The 18819-nt window shown below is 64.8% G+C and overlaps 3 protein-coding genes and 1 non-coding gene across 6 annotated transcripts in view; 1 reads left to right on the top strand and 3 right to left on the bottom strand.

Moving 5' to 3' along the window:
* INTS3 (integrator complex subunit 3) overlaps positions 1-1999 on the bottom strand; it is a 44093-nt gene extending 42094 nt beyond the window's left edge. Inside the window, exon 1 of the mRNA XM_064475358.1 lies at positions 1207-1999. Coding sequence (XP_064331428.1) covers positions 1207-1302 — 96 coding nt within the window. The 5' untranslated portion in view covers positions 1303-1999. The remainder of the gene's footprint in view (positions 1-1206) is intronic.
* An 813-nt stretch (positions 2000-2812) lies between these two features.
* NPR1 (natriuretic peptide receptor 1) lies at positions 2813-12201 on the bottom strand. Of its 2 annotated transcripts, none has more exons than XM_064475133.1 (21): positions 11469-12201; positions 10359-10558; positions 9875-9988; positions 9220-9355; positions 8966-9057; positions 8742-8877; positions 8571-8655; positions 8331-8451; positions 8183-8257; positions 8034-8111; positions 7816-7920; positions 7535-7606; positions 7293-7452; positions 7046-7201; positions 6290-6458; positions 6061-6207; positions 5180-5372; positions 4892-5100; positions 3883-3981; positions 3701-3792; positions 2813-3156 (listed from the first exon to the last, which is right to left on the bottom strand). In XM_064475133.1, the coding sequence occupies exons 1-20, from the start codon at positions 12148-12150 to the stop codon at positions 3714-3716; spliced, it is 3108 nt and encodes a 1035-aa protein (XP_064331203.1). In that variant the 5' UTR covers positions 12151-12201; the 3' UTR covers positions 2813-3156; positions 3701-3713. The 2 variants fall into 2 exon arrangements, with proteins under 2 accessions (XP_064331203.1, XP_064331202.1); XM_064475132.1 differs by having other exon boundaries at positions 2815-3156; positions 4892-5066; positions 11469-12198.
* A 947-nt stretch (positions 12202-13148) lies between these two features.
* Positions 13149-13220, bottom strand: TRNAM-CAU (transfer RNA methionine (anticodon CAU)). Its single transcript has one exon. It is a non-coding gene; the product is annotated as a tRNA-Met (tRNA).
* A 178-nt stretch (positions 13221-13398) lies between these two features.
* ILF2 (interleukin enhancer binding factor 2) lies at positions 13399-18678 on the top strand. 2 transcript variants are annotated; one of them, XM_064475140.1, is made up of 15 exons: positions 13399-13554; positions 14281-14323; positions 14792-14833; positions 15717-15821; positions 16128-16205; positions 16390-16492; positions 16574-16639; positions 16836-16952; positions 17075-17153; positions 17263-17350; positions 17480-17541; positions 17753-17867; positions 17941-18031; positions 18252-18421; positions 18537-18678. In XM_064475140.1, the coding sequence occupies exons 1-14, from the start codon at positions 13550-13552 to the stop codon at positions 18410-18412; spliced, it is 1155 nt and encodes a 384-aa protein (XP_064331210.1). In that variant the 5' UTR covers positions 13399-13549; the 3' UTR covers positions 18413-18421; positions 18537-18678. The 2 variants fall into 2 exon arrangements, with proteins under 2 accessions (XP_064331210.1, XP_064331211.1); XM_064475141.1 differs by lacking the exon at positions 13399-13554 and having other exon boundaries at positions 14281-14324.
* The last annotated feature ends 141 nt before the right edge of the window (positions 18679-18819 follow it).

The raw sequence follows: 18819 nt of genomic DNA, 5'->3' as shown, positions 1-18819 counted from the left end.
ACCAGCTTCTCCCAACTGACTGGGTTGTTAGTCAAAAGCGCTGCTTTCCAGTGGTTTGAGAGGCACAGGAGGAAGGCCTGCCAGATAAAAATGTCACTGGGAAGTCTTCTGGTACTTGTGTTCGCTCAGATACATCACCTTCGCTAAACCTGAGCTCCACCACGCTCGCTGGCTCGTGGTGGCTCCTTCCCAGACCTGGAAAGATCTGGGTGAGAGCAACCCGGACCCCAGGAGAAGCGCTTTGGTGGCCTGGAGCCCATTTTCAAGCCCAACCAAAGGTCCCGGCCATGCCGGGCTTGCAGAGTTGCACGGGCCCAGGGCTGGGAACATTCTGTCCAGACCTGGACAAGACCCAAAACACACACGGGGACCGACAAGTGCTTTGAAGGAATATAAATACACTCCAAATGGCAAAGGAGAGTTTCCAGACCTTGAGACCTAGTTATTCCAGTTACCACCCTGTTTTAATCCTGTACTGGATATCCAACATGATTTTTTTTTTTCCTGTCTGCACCATTTCACGAGCCCCAAGTACATTCGTTTCCATCACACAATAAATAACCCGTCTCTCCCACAAGAGCAGCAGTTCACGAGAGCATCGCCGCCCCTGTGGCACCAGGGAAACCAGCCCTGCACCAGCTTTAGGAAGATCCCTGAACACTTGATGAGTTGATGCTTGGAGCTGGGTGTAAATCAGCGTTACAGAAGGGACCGAGCAACATGTCCCCTCGCCTGGGTGCCTGCGCTACCAGCTCTCCCGCAGCTCCTCCACACCAGGAGCAGATCCCGGTTATCCTGGGGAGACCCCAAACCTTCCCCATCTGTGAAAGAACCAGCTCTCTTTTCCCAGTGCAGGAAGAAAAGCTCAATGGGAAGTAGAACAACACTGTATAATTTGGGGTGAACTGAGCGAACACAGGTCATAAAGTTTCCCAGATGCTGGAATGATGAGTCCTGTTGGTGCGGAGGCACGAGGGGAGCTTCGGAATCCCACCCCACAACCTGCGGCCACCTTCCCCGAGCATGGCCGGGGTGAGGCGGGCAGGGAGACCCCGGCTGGGGGGTGGTTTCTGCTTAGAGCAAGCCCCTTCCCCACAGAGGGACAGGCAAGGGGAGCAGCGTGCACCACCCCGCCCGCACCCTGCGGGGGGACGAGCCCATATCCCACCCCCTGGAGCCCCCCTGCCCCCAGCCCCAGGCACCTACCTCCTCCAACTCATCCTTGGCATCCAGAAGAGTGGAGACCAGCAACTTCCCTCCTCCTCCTCCTGCTGTTCCCCCCTTCCCTTTCTGCATCTCCATGGCTGAGGCGGGGGGGCAGCCCCTATCCAGGGGACTTGGCCTGAGAGGAGCCCCCCCTTTTTGCCTGGCGATCCCCCCCACCCAGCTCTTCCTCGTGGGAGGACGGGGTGTTTATAGGAAACCCTCCCCCTCCGGAGCACCCCCCGCTCCTGCAATGGGGAGCAATGGGGCGGGGGGGCCGGGGGCACCCCCGTCTGCTCCTCAGGGGCTTCACCCCAGGTCGGGGGGGGGGGTACAGGGAGGCGGTGGGCTGCCTCCCCTTCGCAGGGGTGGAGGGGCTGCTCTTCGACTACGGCAGGCCTGGGGGCTGCGGCCGTGCTGGGGGGGGGGGACCCGGTGCTGGGGGGGGGGGGAATGGGAGCTAGGGGAGGGGGCTGAAAGGGATCCCGGGGGGCTGCGGGAGGGGGGGTCTTGGGGCGGGGAAGGGGTACCGGGGCGGGGAGGGGAGTCCTGTGGTGAGGGGGGGTCCCGGGGATGCCTCTGAGGGGGAAAGCCCCAGGGAGGCCTGTGGTGACGGGGTGTCCCGGGGGGCCGGGGGAGGGTGACAGGTCCCCCGGGGCGGGGCAGGGCGGGCGCTGCGGTGCCGCCGGGGCGGGGGGGGGTGTCTCGGTGGCGGGGGGGAGGGGAGCGGCGGCTCCGCACCCCCCTCCCAGCGCCGCCGACCGGAAGTCACTGGGAAAGGGACGGCAGGGCCCGGCGGGAAGAGGAAGAGCGGGGAGGCCGGAAGCGCCCGCCCCCTACCGTCCGTTTAGCCAATAGGAGAGGGGATACGGCTCGGAGTGACAGCGCGGGGAGACGGTCTTGCGGGGGCGGGGACACGGAGGAACGCTCGGCCAATGGGGTGGAGGGGGCGGGGTCTGCACAGGGCGGACGCCCCGCCCTCCAGCTCCGGGGGCGGCCGTTACGGCGGGACCCCCCGGGATCCCCCCCGGGATCCCCCCCCCCGAACCCCTCCGGGATCCCCCCGGGACGCGCCCGAGATTCCCCCCCCGGGAACCCCGGGAAACCCCGCCGGAACCCCTCCGGGACGCCCCCGGGATTCCCCCTGGACGGGCACAGCCGGGACCCCGGGGTGGGGGGGTGTCTCCCAGACCCCACTCGGGAATCTCGGGAATCTCGGGACCCCCCCCCAACCCTCCCCCCTTGGAGAGTCCCCACACCCTCCTGCCCTCGCCCCCCTGCCCAGCTCCCTGCCCCCCACTGCCTTGCACAGCCCGCCTCATCCCGGCACCTCTGGCCTCGCAGAGCCCCCCCGAAAAGACCCTCCCCCCAAAACCTCTTGCAAAGCCCCCCCCCGGACCCCTCCCGTCCCTGCAAGGGGCTTGGGCTCCTGCGAGGCTGCTGCCACTCAGGGAGACCCCCGGGACCACCCAATGTGGGACCAGAGTGCTGGGGACACCCGGGGGGGGGGGGGCGCAAGGGGACCCCATTGAGACCCACAGTGCGTGCGTACACACCAGCTTTATTACAAAAATTAGAGCTCTAGTGACCCCTGCCCGGGGGCCGGGGGTGTCCCCGTCCCCCCATCTCCCCCCCCATCCCCCTGCCGGCCTCAGCCCTGCTTCTTGTCCAGTGCCCCCGCCAGGGTCAGGCCACGGGGCTGCTCAGGAACGGGGTCCTCCCCACCCCGGGAACAGTTGGGGTTCAGCTTGGGGAGCACGGTGCAATTGGGGGGTGCGCCCAGCCCCTGGCTGCTGGCGGTGCCCCCCGGCCTAGCCCCGGTCCCCGGGGGGCCCTTGGCGGTGGTGCTGGGAATGGCCCCATGGGCCCTGGGTGCTGCTGGGGAGGGGGTCAGCCCCGGGTGCTGCTCCCGTGCTCCCCCAGAAGCCAGTACGTCCTCACCTTTCCCTTGCCCTGCGGAGAGAGGGGGGGTCACGGGGGGGCTGGGGTGCACCCATTGCCCCACGGGTCAGGGTGAAGGGGGGGACCCATTGCCCCAGGGTCTGGGGGTGCAGGGGGTGCTCATTGCCCCAGGGGTCAGGGTGCAGGAGAGTGCTTATTGCCACGAAGGTTGGGGTGCAGGGGGGTGCCCATTGCCCAAGGAGCTGGGGGGCAGGGGGTGCCCATTGCCTCAAGGATCAGGGTGAACGGGGTGCCCATTGCCCCAGGGGTTGGGGTGAAGGGGGGACCCATTGCCCCAGGGGTTGGGGTGCAGGGGGTGCCCATTGCCTCAAGGATCAGGGTGAACGGGGTGCCCATTGCCCCAGGGGTTGGGGTGCAGGGGGTGCCCATTGCCCCAGGGGTTGGGGTGAAGGCAGTGCCCATTGCCCCAGGAGTTGGGGTGCAGGGGGTGCTTATTGCTCCACAGTGGGGCTGCGGGATGAGGGTGCAGAGGGGGGACCCACCTGGGGAGACCCCGTTGGGGCAGTGGGGCAGCCATGGGGGGGCTGGGTCTCACCTTCATCTCCACGTCACCCCGCAGCTCCAGCTCGAAGCAGCCGAACTCCTCTAGCACGGCCTTGGTCACCGCCGAGATGTGGATCTTCAGGGCTGGTAGGAGGGAGCCCCGTCAGCACCCGTGGGTGCCCAGCCCAGACGCAGCCCCACCAGCACCCGTGGGTGCCCAGCCCGGCCCCTCACCTTCCCCGTTGGACTCCATGCGCGAGGCCGTGTTCACCGTGTCCCCGAAGAGGCAGTACCGGGGCATTTTGAGACCCACGACGCCAGCGCAGACGGGTCCTGCGGGACACACAGTGAGCCCCTCATGGCAGCCCCGAGTCCCCCTCGCTGGGGGCTCCCACCCTCAGTGGCCCCACAGCCCCCCTGGGTGCTGGTGTCCCCTCCCCGTCCCTGGGATCCACGGGAGGGCTGGGTGCCCTGTCTCCCCATCCCTGCTGGCCCATGTGAGTCCCACGTCTCCCCAGGCCCGTGGGGGTGCCATGTCCCCCACCCATGAATCCATGGGGGTGCCAAGTCCCCATCTCCCTCCCCACTGACCCATAGGGTACCACGTCTCCATCCCCACCCTTGCTGACACCGGGGGGTGCCACGTCCCCCACCCCGCTGACCCACGTGGGTGCCACATGCCCTTCCCCATCCCTGCTGACCTCTGTGGGTGCTGTGTCCCTGTCCCCATCCCCGCTAACCTGTGGGGTGCCATGTCCCCATCCCCCCGACCCATCTGTGTCCCACGTCCCCATCTCCGGCCCTGCTGACTCAGATGGGTGCCACGTCCCCGTCCCCGCTAACCCATGCGGGTGCCGGGTGCCACATCCCCACCCTCACTGACCCGTGGGATGCCTCGTCTGAGTCCCAACCCCCGCTGACCCGCGTGGGTGCCCCAGCCCCCCGTCCCTGTCCCCGCTGAGCCCTATGGATGCCCCAGCCCCCCGTCCCCGTCCCCGCTGACCCGTGTGGATGCCCCAGCCCCCCGTCCCCGCTGACCCGCGTGGGTGCCCCAGCCCCCCGTCCCCGTCCCCGCTGACCCGCGTGGGTGCCCCAGCCCCCCGTCCCTGTCCCCGCTGAGCCCTATGGATGCCCCAGCCCCCCGTCCCCGTCCCCGCTGACCCGTGTGGATGCCCCAGCCCCCCGTCCCCGTCCCCGCTGACCCGCGTGGGTGCCCCAGCCCCCCGGCCCCGTCCCCGCTGACCCGTGTGGATGCCGATGCGCAGCTTGAGCTGCTGCTGCGGCCGGTGGCGGATGCGGAAGGAGCGGACGGCGTCCAGCAACGCCAGGGCCATGCGGGCAATCTCGCGGGCGTGGAGCTTCCCGTTGCGCACCGGCAGCCCCGACACCACCATGTAGGCGTCCCCGATCGTCTCCACCTGGGTAGGGGAGGGGGACACCGCCGGGGGCACGCTGTGGGTGCGATGCCGGCTCTGGGGTGCCCAGCGTGACCCGTGCACGTTCCTGCACGTGCCCGCGTGCGCGTCCTCACCTTGTAGACGTCGAAGTTGTCGATGATGGCGTCGAAGCAGGTGTAGAGGTCGTTGAGCAGCGTCACCACCTGCATGGGGGTGCTCTCGGCCGACAGCGCCGTGAAGCCCACGATGTCGCTGAAGTAGATGGTGACGCTGTCGAAGGCTTCCGCCTGCACCGTCTCCCCCCGCTTCAGCTGCTCTGCCACCGAGCTGGGGGTGCAGGGGGTGGGTGAGGAGAGGGGCACAGCCCCACAGCCCCTTCTGGGGGCATGGCAACCCCAGCCTCCAGCTGTGCTGGGGGGTCCTTGGGGTCTCCAGCCCTCTGAGGACCCCCATCCCTAAGCCATGCTGGGGGGCCAGGATTGTCCCTGGTCCCTCCAGGGACCCTCACCCCAAGACATGCTGGGGGTCTGGGGTCACCCCCGGCCTCTTTTGGTACCCCAAGCCCCAAAAATCCATGGTAGGGGATCCTCAGGGTCTCCAGCCCTCCAAGCACCCCCATCCCTGAATGACGTTGTGAGGTTCTTGGGGTCCCCGGCCCCGTCAGGCACCCTGAGCCATGCAGCAGTCCAGAGGGGTCCCCAGTTCCTCCAAACACCCCCGGCCCCAAGCCACGTGGGGGTCCTTGGTGTCCCCAGCACCTCTAAGCATCCCCAGCCCCAAGCAACATCGGGGACCTTGGGATCTCCAGGAGTTCCCAAGCCCCTCCAAACACCCCCAGCCCCAAGCCATGAGGGGGTCCTTGGTGTCCTCAGCCCCTCCAAGCACCCCCAGCCATGCAGGGCTTCCATGGGGGACCCCAGCCCGTGGCAGGCAGGGGATGCCGGTGTGGTCCCCTGGGGTCCCCAGCTGTTGGGGGGGGGGTGTGCACAAAGGGCCGCCCCACCCCGGTGCTCACTGGGGCAGGATCTGGTAGAGGAGAGCCTCAGCCTTGCGCTTCTCCTCCAGGTAGGCTTGGGTTCGCTCCTCCACCAGCTCCTCCAGGTTGTTGGCGTACTGCTCCATACGTGACAGCAGGTTGTCCAGGATGTTGCTGCTGCTCTCCCTGCGGGCAGGGGGTGAGCACCCACCCGGGGACCCTCTTTGGGGTCACCCATCGCCCACAGGGCTGTGGGAGGCAGAGGTACCTGTTGAACTTGCGGAGCTGGACCTTGATCTGGTTGAAGTCGGGGCGCTCCAGGACGTCCTCGGCCCAGCAGTGCTGCATCAGCTGGCCCAGCTCCTCCATGTGGCACCCCACGTTGGCCGAGGGGCGGAAGCTGGGGCGCTCCCCGCTCTTCACCCGCTCAATGATCTCTGCGGGGCCAAGCACCCGTCAGTGGTTCCAAGCACCCAACACAGCATGTCCAAGAACCCATCAAGTGAGGCCTACTGTGATGGGTGCTTGACCCATCAGCTGGTCCAGTCACCAGCAGCTGGTTCAAGCACCCATCAGCACAGCCAAGCACCCATCAGCAGGGTCCAAGAACCCGTTGCAGCAGGTCCAACAACCCACCAGCTGGTGCAAGCACCCATCACAGCAGGTCACAGCACCCATCACAGCAGGTCACAGCACCCATCACAGCAGGTCTAAGCATCCATCAGTGAGGCCCAGCCACCCATCAGAGGGACCAAGCACCCATCAGCAGGTCTAAGCACCCATCAGCGAGGTCAAGCACCCATCAGCTAGTCCAGTCACCCATCAGAGGGACCAAGCACCCATCAGCAGGTCTAAGCACCCATCAGCGAGGTCAAGCACCCATAAGCTGGTCCAGCCACCCATCAGAGGGACCAAGCACCCGTCAGCAGGTCTAAGCACCCATCAGCGAGGTCAAGCACCCGTCAGCTGGTCCAGTCACCAATCAACAGGTCCCTGGCACCATCACCGCAGCCCTCCTGCTCACCTTTGGGGCTCAGGTCCAGCCCCTCCACGTAGAAGACGCCATTGCGCAGGGCGATCTCTTGCAGGATGATGCCGAAGCTGTAAACATCGCCCTTCTGCGTGCCGCGGGCCGGCGGCGACTCCATCCGCAGCAGCTCGGGCGCCGTCCACAGCTTCTCTGTGGCACCAGGGAGGGGGCTCAGGCCAGGCAGGGACCCCGGGCAGGGGCTGCTCCCGGGCGGGGGGGTGTGTCCGGGCAGGGTGCTCACTGGCGAAGAGCGCGTGGGAGTCCTCGCCGTCGGGAGCCACGCGGAAGCTCTCCAGCCCGTAGTCTGTGATCTTCAGCACGAAGCGGCTGTCCACCACGCAGTTGGAGGACTTGAGGTTCCCGTGGGAGACGATCACCCCGTTGTGGAGGAACTGCATCCCCTGGCAGGGTGGAGAGCAGTCGGACCACGGGAACGGGGGACCCCCATGGGAACTGGGCGCCTGGTGGGAACCGACTTGTTACCTTGACGATGTCATGGGTGAGGGAATAGCGGAACATCCAGTCCAGCGTGATGCTCTCGTTCTCCAAGATGTCCTGAGGACATGAGGGTCACATTGCTGTCCCCCCACGATGGACCATGGTCCCAAATGGGGGACAGCATCCATCTGCCCGCCTTGGTTGACTCCCACCCACTCTGGGCACTGGCAGAGCAGCTCTGGGCAGCCCCAACGCCGGGTGCTGGGTGCTGGAGGGAGAGGGTCCAGCCCCAGATGGCTGCCGGGGAGCGGGGACCCCGCCGGTACCTGGAGGCTCCCGCGCGGGCAGTACTCGGTCAGGATGCAGATGTTCGGGGGGTCGGTGCAGGCGCCGATGAAGCGGGTCAGATGCTCGTTTTGGACATCCCGCATCTAAGGCGGAGCAGGGCGTGGGACCAGGCTCACGCCGCGCCCCGTCCCACCCCGGGGACGCCAGGCTGGGCGCCCCGATCCCACCGCGCGGCGCTGAGCCGGGGTCCACCTACGTGCTTCAGCTCGAACAAGACCTTGCGCGTCAGCTCGATGCGCTTGCGGTTGAGGTGCTTCACGGCCACGAGGTTGCCCTGGGGAGACACGGGGTGATGGGTGCCCGGCGGGGTGGTGGGTGCCCATCCCCGCTCCCGCACCCCCGTACCTTGTAATACGCCGTCTTGGCGTAGACCTGGAACTGCCCCTCCGCCGTCATCAGGGAGCCGTAGTTGGAGCCCCTCTGCGGGAAGGGACGTGGGATGAGCCCGGTCCCTGGTCCCCGGAGCAGGGCCGGGGACGGGACGGCTGCTCACCAGGGAGAGGGTGAGCTTGCTGCCGGCGCTCCGGAGGTATTTCTCCAGGCTGCTCATCTGCACGTCCTCCCAGCGGATACGCCACAGCTCGGCCGCCAGCTCCTTCTCCAGCTGCAGCTTCCTGGGCCGGGAGGGCAGGGTGAGACCCCACCCCGCTTCATATGCGTGTGTCCCCCCCCCCAGCCCTGCCACCTGTGGGGACAGCCTCGGGGTCACCCTCCCCGACCCCGGAACCCCCACCTGTAGATGAAGAAGGAGATGATGGTGATGGCCAGAAGGATCAGGCTGACCACGAGGGACAGGACCTCCAGGGTGGACAGGCTGGCTGCACAGCGACACGAGGGTGGTGAGGGGCTGGCGGGTGCCCGGGGCGGGGGTCTCGTATCGTGGGTGTCCCCCAACACCGCTCACCTTTGCGGCACAGTGGGTTGCTGTTATCGAAGCCACAGGGGGGGACGTCGGAGGGGACCGTGTTCCCCGGCCAGTGGATCTCACGCCCTGGGACCATCTGGATCTTCTTGGTGGTGCCGTTGTAGTTGGCCACAATCTTGGGGGGGAGGGACACAGGTGAAAAACGGGTGGGAGGAGGCCCCCGGCTGCCCTGTGGGACCAGCTGCCCCCATGTGGGGGCTCACCTGGAAGTCCCCCCGCACGGGGTCCATGTCCCACAGGGAGTAGTCGCTCTCCCGGTCCCCGTTCTCGTCAATCTTCAGGAAGCCGGTGACGCCTGGGGATGGAGGGTGAGAAGCTGGGGGAGGACCCCGGGGACCCCAGACCCTGGGTGGGGGCTCCGATCCCAAAACATCATCCTGAGAGTGGGGTAGGCGGGTCCCTGGCTGGCAGCACCCAGCTGGGACGGGGACAGGAGGGGGACGGGGATGGGGCTCACCGTAGAAGGTGCGGTTCCACATCTGGCGAGTGATGGCGGAGGCGTTGGTGATGGAGCCGCCCTGCTCCAGTGTCTCGTTGACGGCCTGGGCGTAGAGCAGCACCCCATCGTGGAAGGCGGCCGCGATGAAGTTCATCTGGGGGCATGGAGGTGGCTCGGGGACAGGGCGCAGCTGGGGGTCCCAGTCCCCTCATTCCCAGCAGCCACAGGTCATCCCGCAGCTCCTTGTCCTCAGCCTGTGTCCCCAGCTCCATCCCGTCACCCAACAGCCCCAGTTCCCCCCATGCCCCCTTGTCCCCAGCTCCATCCTGTCACCCAACAGCCCCAGCTCCATCCCATGTCCCCTTGTCCCCAGCTCCATCCTGTCACCAAACAGCCCCAGTTCCCCCCATGTCCCCTTGTCCCAAGCTCCATCCCATGTCCCCTTGTCCCCAGCTCCATCCCGTCACCCAACAGCCCCAGTTCCCCCCATGTCCCCTTGTCCCCAGCTCCATCCCATGTCCCCTTGTCCCCAGCTCCATCCTGTCACCAAACAGCTCCAGCTCCATCCCTTGTCCCCAGCTCCATCCCATGTCCCCCAGCAGCCCCAGCTCCCTGCCGTGCCCCCCAGCCCCGTGTCCCCCAGCTTCCCCAGCTCCATCCCGCCGTGTCCCACCAAGCCGTCCTTCATGGAGAAGTTGAAGTGGGCAAGGGCCTCCTCCTTCAGCCGCGCCAGGAAGGGCCGGTACTCAGGGTTTTCGGGCTCCTTGTAGGTGATGATGGTGACGGCCTGGGATGGGGGAGAGCGGCTGGCAGCGGGGCTGGCTGGACCCCGCCGGGGACAGGGACCCTGCCGGGTCTCCTTGGGGACGGGGGTCCCAGCAGCGGGCAGGGGCTGCCTGCCTCTCTGCCGTGCCTATTAATAGCCTCTGCTGCGCCGGAGCTGGGACCCGGGGCCATTAATCTCGCTTCCTTCCTCCTTGGTGGCTGCCAGGAGCAGGGAGCGAGTGGGGGGAGGCAGGGGCTGCTCCGGCACCCACCGTGGCCCCGTTCCCCGTGCCGGGGTGCTCACGCGTGGGTGGGTGCCCACGTGCGTGGCGGTGGGTGCCCGCGCACATGCGTGCGGCGGTGGGTGGCCGCGCGGAGCCCCTCGGGCTCACCTCGAAGGCTTGCCGGGCGCTGGCGTCGTGGCGGTCCCCCCGCTTCCAGGGTCGCTGGGGCTCGGGGAACTGGGCGCCCTGAAGGCTGGCCCCGAAGATGTCGATGTAGAAGAAGGCGTATTCGCCGCGGGTCAGCCCCTCGCGCTGCGCCTGCAGCATCAGCTCCCGCAGCGTCTCCGGGGCGCAGCACACGTAGACAACTGTGCAGAGGGAGGTGGCTCATGGCACCCCAAGAGCACCCCCATCATCCCTGGGTGACCCCGAGACCCCAGACCAGCGTCCCGGGCGGGTTCCCGGTTAACGTGCGATGCGGGAGGGGATGCGTGGTGGGTCATGCTGCCAAGCGGGCAAAGGGCAGCAGATGCCGGGTAGCGAGGGGGTTCGGACCCCGCTGCCTGCCCACCCCCGTGCCCTGCCCGCCTCTGCCCTCCACCGCGGGCGCCAGGCAGAGGTTTCCTGTTTTCCCAACTCCGTTTCCTCCTCCCTGTGGCCCAGATCGCCGGCAGAGATTGATTCTCGGCGTGGTGACCCCGCTGGGTGCCGCTTGCCCCACCGCCACGGTCCCCTTCTGCACGGGGTCGTGGTGCTGGCGGGACCCCCAGGTGCTGCCCGGCATCGGGCACGGCCGTGTCACCCACCAGGACCGTGGGCCTCCAAAATAGCACCCGCCGAGGCTAAGCAGCAAGATGGCGAGGCAGGGGACGGCCGGACGCCACCCACCCTGTGCCAGCCCTGCCAGCACCCGCTCCCCCGGTGCCACCCGGGACGGCTCCGACTGGGGCAGCTGGCAAAGGGGGGGACGGGGATGGGGCTGGCCTGGGCCACCGGGAGGGAGGGGAGTGGGGCAGGCAGCCACGCTCAGCAGCTCCCGGTGGGGCACGGCACCACGTGGGGGGTCCGAGGGGGTCGGGGTGTGGGGCCGGGGCAGCACAGGCGTGTGGGTACAGCCACACACACCCGTGTACTGCCGTGAGCACCCTTGCACAGCCGTGCCCACCCACGCACCGCACCGGCAGTCCCCACCACCGCCCCGTCCTCCCTCCCCATGCCGGTGCACGACGATACCCGCCCCCCCGCGCCCCGGTGCGCGCGTCCCCCTCCAGCACTCACTGCGTCCCTTCTGCTTGATCTCCTGGATGATGAAGGAGAAGTTGCCGCCGTCGCGGAAGACGATGTCCAAGACAGTGAGGTTGCGCAGGGTGGGCAGCTGGACGTACAGCCCCTCGGCGGCGAAGAAGTACGGCCGGTCGTCCACCTTCTCATCCCAGTAAACCAGTAAAGCCCGACGGGTCCAGTTGAAACGACGATGGAGCTGCACGCCCAGTTCACCCAGTTTGCGGTGACTGGGACCGGCGCGGGTGGTCAACCCGAACTGCTCTTGCTTGTCGTCGAAGCCGTGGGCTTCGGCACCCGCCGTCACTAGTGGAAGCCGCCAGTGGCTCGTAAACCGGGCGACCGGTGCTGCCGTGTAGACGCAACCGGGACCCAAGAAAGCGGCGGGATGATGAGCGAGCCGTAGGTCGACGGCGGCCAGCGGCGCGGCCATTTCGGAACAAACACCGTGGCGATCCTCGCTGCTACCGAAAACCCACCGGAGGGTAAAACCGGGTAATAAATCGGGACGGGCGTTAACGGCGGCGGCGGCTAAACGCACCGCCGGCCCCACTCGTGGCCAAGCCCACGGGTAGGTGAGGTTGCGTTCGGGTAACACCACCGCTAGAGTCAGCGCGGTCGTCCCCGGCGTCGCCGCCGCTGTCACCGCGCCGCAGAGCACGGCCAGCACCGCCAGCATCGCCCACGGAGAGTGGCTTTTCCCCCCGCGGCGGGGCTGAGCCCTTCCTCCCCCCCCCCCCGCTGACACAAAGGGCCGTTATCATCCACACCGAGCTTAACTCCTTCCTTCCCGCCCCCACGGCGGACCGGGCTGGAGGAGGGGGCCGCCCGGTGGTGGGTGTGGATATCCCCACCCGTGGGGCGGCGGGGACGGCGCCGGTGGCGGGTGGCAGCGGCCACTCGCGACACGTCGGGACGCGTGTGTCCCTATAGCGTGGCCCGGCGTGTCGAGGGTACCGCGGTCACCCGGGTTCTGCCACCCTCCTCCCCCCCCCAGCGCGACACGGTCACCCGTGGGGGGCTGAGACCTGACAAACTCATCAGCGGGCAGGGAACACCTCGCTGTCCCCGACCCCGTCCTGTTCCCACGGAGCCCCCCAGCCCCGCCGGGTTTCGGGCGGCCCCGGGGGGCGCTCCGTGGGGGTCTCGGGCACCTTTTCCTCCCCCCTCACCGCCCCACGCGTGGGAGCTCCTGCCCCGCGTCCTGGTCCTGGCAGCCCCGGGGGGACGGGGGGCCATCCCGGAGGGAGGCCGCCCGGGGGCTGCGGGGCTCCGGGGTCCACGCACAGCGCTCGGGGGGGGCCACGCATGGTTCTGGGGGCCACGCACAGGGCTTTGGTGACACGCGTGTTTTCAAGAACACGCGTGGCTCCGGGGACACGCACAGCCCTCTGCGGACACCCTGGCTTCCCGGGGACGCGCAGAGCGCTCGGGAACGCGCGTGGCGCTCCCTCCCCGAGACACACACACCGCTGCTGGGACACGCGTGGCTCCCGGGGACACGCAGGACCCCGGCCCTCCCGGGGCGCTCCCGCCGTGCCGGACACGGCCGCAGCAGGTGAGCCTCGGCAGGGAGGAGAGTTAAGAAGCTCCCGGGGCGGCGGCAAAAGTTAAAGTAATTAATAAGGGGTTAATGAAGGGAAAAACCCACGGGTGGGGAGGTGGAAAAGATACCGCTAGCAGAGGATGGTTTCGATCCATCGACCTCTGGGTTATGGGCCCAGCACGCTTCCGCTGCGCCACTCTGCTGCTTGTACAGAAACGTGTATCGCCGCTATAAGAACCCATTCCGCCTGCGCGCATGCGCGCCGAACTCACCAGCCGCTCCATTCATGAAGTTCGCACCCCCCCCAGCGGCCGCCCAGCGCGCGCGCACGGCCTGCGCCATGACTGGTGGCTTTCACCTCCTTTCCGGAGCGATGGTTGGCTGAACCAATGACTTGCAGCGCTGTGCCGCCGCTGGGCGTACCCGCGGCGGGTGGGAACCAATAGGCGGGTAGCTTGTTAGGGTGTTGCGAGGAGAGCAGCCCGGCGGGTTCACCACAGCGGCGACGTTCATTGTTTGGAGCGGCGGAACCATGAGGTACGGGGAGACCGGGGCGGGGGGGGAGTTTGGGCCCCGCGGGGTGGGACACGGGGAGGCCCCGGTGCGAGGGCGGAGCCCGTGGGGAGGCGCTGGGGTCCCTCCGGGAGAGCGGGAGCGGGGCTCCCTCGGGGCTGGCGGGTTCCCTCGGGGGTGGGGGGTGACTTTCGGGGGGGGGGGGGGGGGGGGCGGCAGGAAGGCGGGAGCGGGGTTCCCTCAGGGAGGGCGGGAAGGTGGGAGGTTTCCCTCGGGAGGCGGGGGGTTCCCTCAGGGCGGGCGGCCGGCGGTGGGATGAGGGGGGTTACTGAGGGGGTTTAGCCGGGAGAAGAAGCTGAGGGGAGACCTTATCGCTCTCTGCAGCTGCCTGAGATGGGGGGGTCGGTCTCTTCTCCCAAGTCACTAGCGATAGGATGAGAGGAGACGGCCTCAAGCTGCATCAGGGGAGGTTTAGGTTGGATATTAGGAATAATTTCTTCCCTGCCAGAGCGGTCAGGCCCTGGCACAGGCTGCCCAGAGAGGTGGGGGAGTCACCAGCCCTGCGGGTGTTCATAAAACGTGCAGCCGTGGCCCCTGGGGCCATGGTTTAGGAGGCCCGGGGGTGTTGGGCTGGCAGTTGATGATCCTAGAGGTCTCTTCCAACCTCAATGATTCCATGATTCTAGGGCAGCCCGCTGGGATGCTCTCCCGCTCCACTAACACCTTTTCACGCTTCTTTTTTTCCCTCAGGGGCGACCGAGGCAGAGGCCGTGGCGGACGCTTTGGTTCCAGGGGAGGCCCTGGCAGTGGGCGAGTCTGGCTTCTGCTTTAGCGAGGGTGGCCTCTCTAGCGTGTCAGGGCTAGGGGGTGGGCTGCAGCCGCCCCTGGGGGCGAGCTGCCGGGATGGGGGATGCGCAGAAACCGGGGTTCCAGCGTGCAGTGTAGTGCAGGGTAACGGTGAGGTGTAGAACAGGGGGGGCTGGGGAGGTGCTGGCCCCTCCGGGCCGGGTCTGTCCGTGGGGGAAGCCCTCGGTGTACAGCCACTGCTGGACGGCACCAGGGCTGGGGGGGGTTAGTTATCGTTAGGGGGGGAGGTTATAAAGAAACCTTTCCTATTTCTGTAGGGTCTTTCTTGCGTCTCGGGATCAAACCTCCACGAAACGGTGACGAGGGGGGCAGCGGGGGGAGGGTGTTCAGTGGTGGTGAGTGGGTCAACATCCCCACAGAGAATAAAGTTGTTTTTTTCTTTCCCCCCTTTAGGTTCCGGCCCTTTGTGCCGCACATCCCCTTTGATTTCTATGTCGTGAGTAACCCTCTCCTATGGAGCTGTTTGCAGGCAACAGCTGTGGGACTTTTCCTTGCTGACTTTGATGGGTTAACTTTTAGCTTAGCCGGAGCAAAGGAGCTCACTGAAAATGCTGTTGGTTCAGTAATAGATCTTCTTACTGTCCCTCTTGTTGGGAGTATTTGTGTCGCACGGGGTGACTAGGATGCAGTTGAGTAATAATCACCTTGGTTGACATTTTTCTGCGTTTTAAGGCACCTCGCTCACCCAGACCCTCGATTCCATCAGCTCTCTGTAACACAGACCTCACGGGTCACTCCCATAGCCCTCACTCACCTCTCAGATGTTCCCCAGGCTCTTTCCCCATGCTGGTCCTCACGAGGACCAACAGCAACACATGTTTCCTGCCTTTTTTAGGAAGAAATTATTCCCTTCTCCTGCTGAGTGTCTGCCCTTTACACACACATGACATCTGAGGCAAACAAATTCACTTACTCTTGCCTTCCAGGCTGTGAATCCCATCACAGAGACTAAAAAGCTCTGGCCATCTTCAAACAAAGGGTGTTATTCGTAAGGGATTATAATATAGTTGTTAAAACCCCTGTTGATAGGCCCACTCTTAATTAGATCTGCCCTGCCTCACCCCCCGTAGTCGCACGGGCACGCCAGCGGCCTCTCTGCCACCTCTGAAGACCTGCTGTTCCTGTTGGAGCACGGCGAGAGCAGATGGGCCGCTGCTCTCCCTCCCTTAGGATAACACGAAAGAAAAGATAAAGGCAACAAGTGAAAAGCACGAAACAAGCGCTGGAGAATAAAAAAATGGCATTAGATTTTGCTGATGAGTGGGGCTGAGGCAAAGTCTTTCTCGGGCGTTGCAGTCTGATATCTGATCCCGTTTCAGTGCGAAATGGCTTTCCCCCGCGTAAAACCTGCCGCCGATGAGACCGCGTTCAGCGAAGCCTTGCTGAAGAGAAACCAGGATCTTGCCCCGACCGCTGCTGAACAGGTTTTGTGCCAAAAACAGCCTTAAATTCTTTGGCTGGATGTTACGGTGGTGTTAGGGGACACAAAACCAGACTGGATGTAGCCAGTAGTCATTACTAGCCTGAAAAGTAATGAGTTCTTTCTGAAATAAGCACTGCAGTAGACATACGGGTGGAGTTTCTTGGACAGTGATTTTTAAATATGTTTCTTTTATCTGTTTACTGTGTATTTTTGCCTCGGGGCTGTCTGCATTACGCTGTGCAAGATTATTTCAAGTCATACCGGACAACCGACGGGTAACACCAGCCCCTCTCCATTTCCTTTTCAGGCTTCCATTCTTTCTCTGGTGACCAAAATAAACAACGTGATCGACAATTTAATTGTAGCACCAGGAACGTTTGAAGTGGTGAGTCCAAAAGCGATGAGCCTGTGGGGGCAGGGAAAGCTACACGGGGAGATGCTTTGGTGCGAGGGATGCTGGCGTTCTGGCTACCAGACCTGGCCCCAAGCAGATTAAAGGTTCTTGCTCGGTTCCAGAAATACAGCATGCGCGTTAAATTAACTCATTTTTCCTTTGCTCTTTCAAACAGCAAATCGAGGAGGTTCGCCAGGTGGGCTCCTACAAGAAGGGGACCATGACTACGGGGCACAACGTGGCCGATCTGGTTGTCATTCTGAAAATCTTACCCACCCGTGAGTATGGGCCGCGCGGCTGCCGACCGAACGGCGGCGCTCGGCCCCGCTCTCACTGCCTCTTCCGCTTCTCCTCCCTAGTGGAAGCTGTGGCAGCTTTGGGAAACAAAGTCGTGGAAAGCCTGAGAGCGCAGGACCCCAGCGAAGGTAGGGCGCGCTCCTGCGCCACGTGGGGCCGAGGAGGATGAAGGCCAACGCGAGGCTGTTTCCCCTCGAGCTTTGGGGTTTGTCTGAGGGGGGATGGTGCCCAGCGGGCGCCGCTGCCGAGATCCGCGGTCTGTGCTGCGTTCCCGGGTGAGGTGTCCCGGCTCCTCCATGAGGAATTCTTGTTCTTCCTCCCCAGTTCTGACCATGCTGACCAACGAGACTGGCTTTGAGATCAGCTCGGCTGACGCGACGGTGAAGATCCTTATCACCACGGTGCCGCCCAATCTCCGCAAGCTGGACCCCGAACTGCACTGTGAGAGCTCAGCGTGTTCCAGCCCGCACGTGAACCCTCCCGGGGCTGGGGGGGGAGCCGACGGCCCCCCTCACCTACTCAGTTTGGTTGAAAAAAACGGGTATTTGTGCTGTTTGTTTCAGTGGACATCAAAGTGCTGCAAAGCGCCCTGGCTGCCATCAGACACGCTCGCTGGTTTGAGGAGAACGCTTCGCAGTCCACGTGAGTTTGGCCTCAAACAGGCCCGGTCGAAATAATGGCGAGGAGAGCCGTTCCCACGGCAGGAAGGCGTGCGCTGTGTTACGAACCCTCCTCCTGCCGCCTTTTCCAGGGTGAAGGTCTTAATCCGGCTGCTGAAAGACCTGAGAATTCGATTCCCTGGCTTTGAGCCCCTCACACCCTGGATTCTGGACCTGCTGGTGAGCGCTGACGGCGTGCCGTAGCTAGCTTGTACGCTGGGCTCCGGTGTTAGAGCAGCTGGAGGGGTCGGGATTCCACTTCCCTCGCAGGAGCTGCCCTTGTCCTAACTCCTTTTTTCACCTCGTCAGGGGCACTACGCTGTGATGAACAACCCCACCAGGCAGCCCCTGGCTCTCAACATTGCCTACAGGTCTGTTGCCATTTGCTTCGCTTGTTTAAATTCCCGTTAAACTCCCCATTTTTGAACGCACCAAATAAAAGCAGCAGCAGCTCGGGGCTTGAAGGGACCTGAACTGGAGGCAAAGCCGACTCCTCATGTTGATGTGCTAATCGCGGACTTTCTGGCTGAGTTTCTGTGCCGGAACAGTCTAATTTCTAACCCAAAATGTCTCGTCCCGTAGGCGCTGCCTTCAGATCCTGGCGGCGGGTCTTTTCCTCCCCGGTTCTGTTGGTATCACCGATCCCTGTGAGAGCGGCAACTTCAGAGTCCACACGGTTATGACCCTCGAACAGCAGGTGAGCTGCCTCGTCTGCTGCGGGAGGAGGGACCGCAACCCGTCCGCGCGCTGACTCTTCCCCGTCCCCACAGGACATGGTGTGCTACACCGCGCAGACGCTCGTCCGGATCCTCTCCCACGGGGGCTACAGGAAAATCCTCGGTCAAGAGGGCGATGCCAGCTGTAAGTGGGGTCGGCACAACGCGTGGGTCTTCCTCCGCGTGGGCTGTCAACATCTCGGTGGAGGAACAGGACTGGTTTTGTGTTGCCGGAGGAGTTTAAGGGCTCTGAGATGTGACTCGTTAAACCCCAGAGCGGTGGGGAGGCGAAGCGTCATGCTTGTCTGCGCTGCCCCCGATCGCTCCTGGGGCGAGCTGCCTGCTCACGGCCCCTGCTTTTGCAGACCTGGCTTCCGAAATGTCCACGTGGGACGGAGTGATAGTGACGCCTTCCGAGAAGGCTTATGAGAAGCCTCCAGAGAAGAAAGAAGGAGAAGAGGAAGAGGAGAATCAGGAAGAACCTGCTACAGGCGAGGAGGAGGAAAGCATGGAGACGCAGGAGTGACGCGCCCAGGTAAAGCCCATTTCGCTGCAGGGGTGAGGGCAGCTCGGCACAGAGGAGGAAGGAGGGGGGGGGTCAGGGCTGCCTGCGCCCCCCCCTCAACAGCCCCCCTCTCCCCCCACAGTAGGACCCCCCAGTCCCCCCGCCGGGTGCTGCTGCCTGAAGGATGCGAAGAACCGAGCCCGTCCTCAGCAAACGCAGCCAGATGACGTGACCTGTCCCTTATGTGTTTTTATAAGTTGCACAGTAAAGTGTTTCCCCACTTTCAAGCGTGTCCTGTTTGTTTAGATAGAAGATCCACATTAAAGGGGGCCAGAAACAGGTCTAACAGTGTGTGTGGGGGTGTTCCAGAACCTGAAGGACCCCCCTGGGGCTGCTGAACCCCAACCCACTCTCTCTGCTGGCAGCTT

The sequence above is a fragment of the Phalacrocorax carbo genome, chromosome 28 (assembly GCF_963921805.1).
Source record: "Phalacrocorax carbo chromosome 28, bPhaCar2.1, whole genome shotgun sequence".
NCBI classification, from domain to species: domain Eukaryota; kingdom Metazoa; phylum Chordata; class Aves; order Suliformes; family Phalacrocoracidae; genus Phalacrocorax; species Phalacrocorax carbo.
Note: the sequence above shows the minus strand (reverse complement) of the source record. Positions and strands in the feature narration are given on the sequence as shown.

Excerpts from the sequence above, each read along its gene's own strand:
- ILF2 (XM_064475140.1), top strand. Across the intron at positions 16,206-16,389 it reads CACCAGGAACGTTTGAAGTG|CAAATCGAGGAGGTTCGCCA; the intron begins GTGAGTCCAAAA and ends TCTTTCAAACAG. Across the intron at positions 18,032-18,251 it reads TCAAGAGGGCGATGCCAGCT|ACCTGGCTTCCGAAATGTCC; the intron begins GTAAGTGGGGTC and ends CTGCTTTTGCAG.
- NPR1 (XM_064475132.1), bottom strand. The coding sequence starts at position 12,150 with ATGCTGGCGGTGCTGGCCGTGCTCTGCGGCGCGGTGACAGCGGCGGCG. Across the intron at positions 9,356-9,874 it reads TCTCCATGAAGGACGGCTTG|ATGAACTTCATCGCGGCCGC; the intron begins GTGGGACACGGC and ends CCATGCCCCCAG. Across the intron at positions 8,878-8,965 it reads CCGTGCGGGGGGACTTCCAG|ATTGTGGCCAACTACAACGG; the intron begins GTGAGCCCCCAC and ends CTCCCCCCCAAG.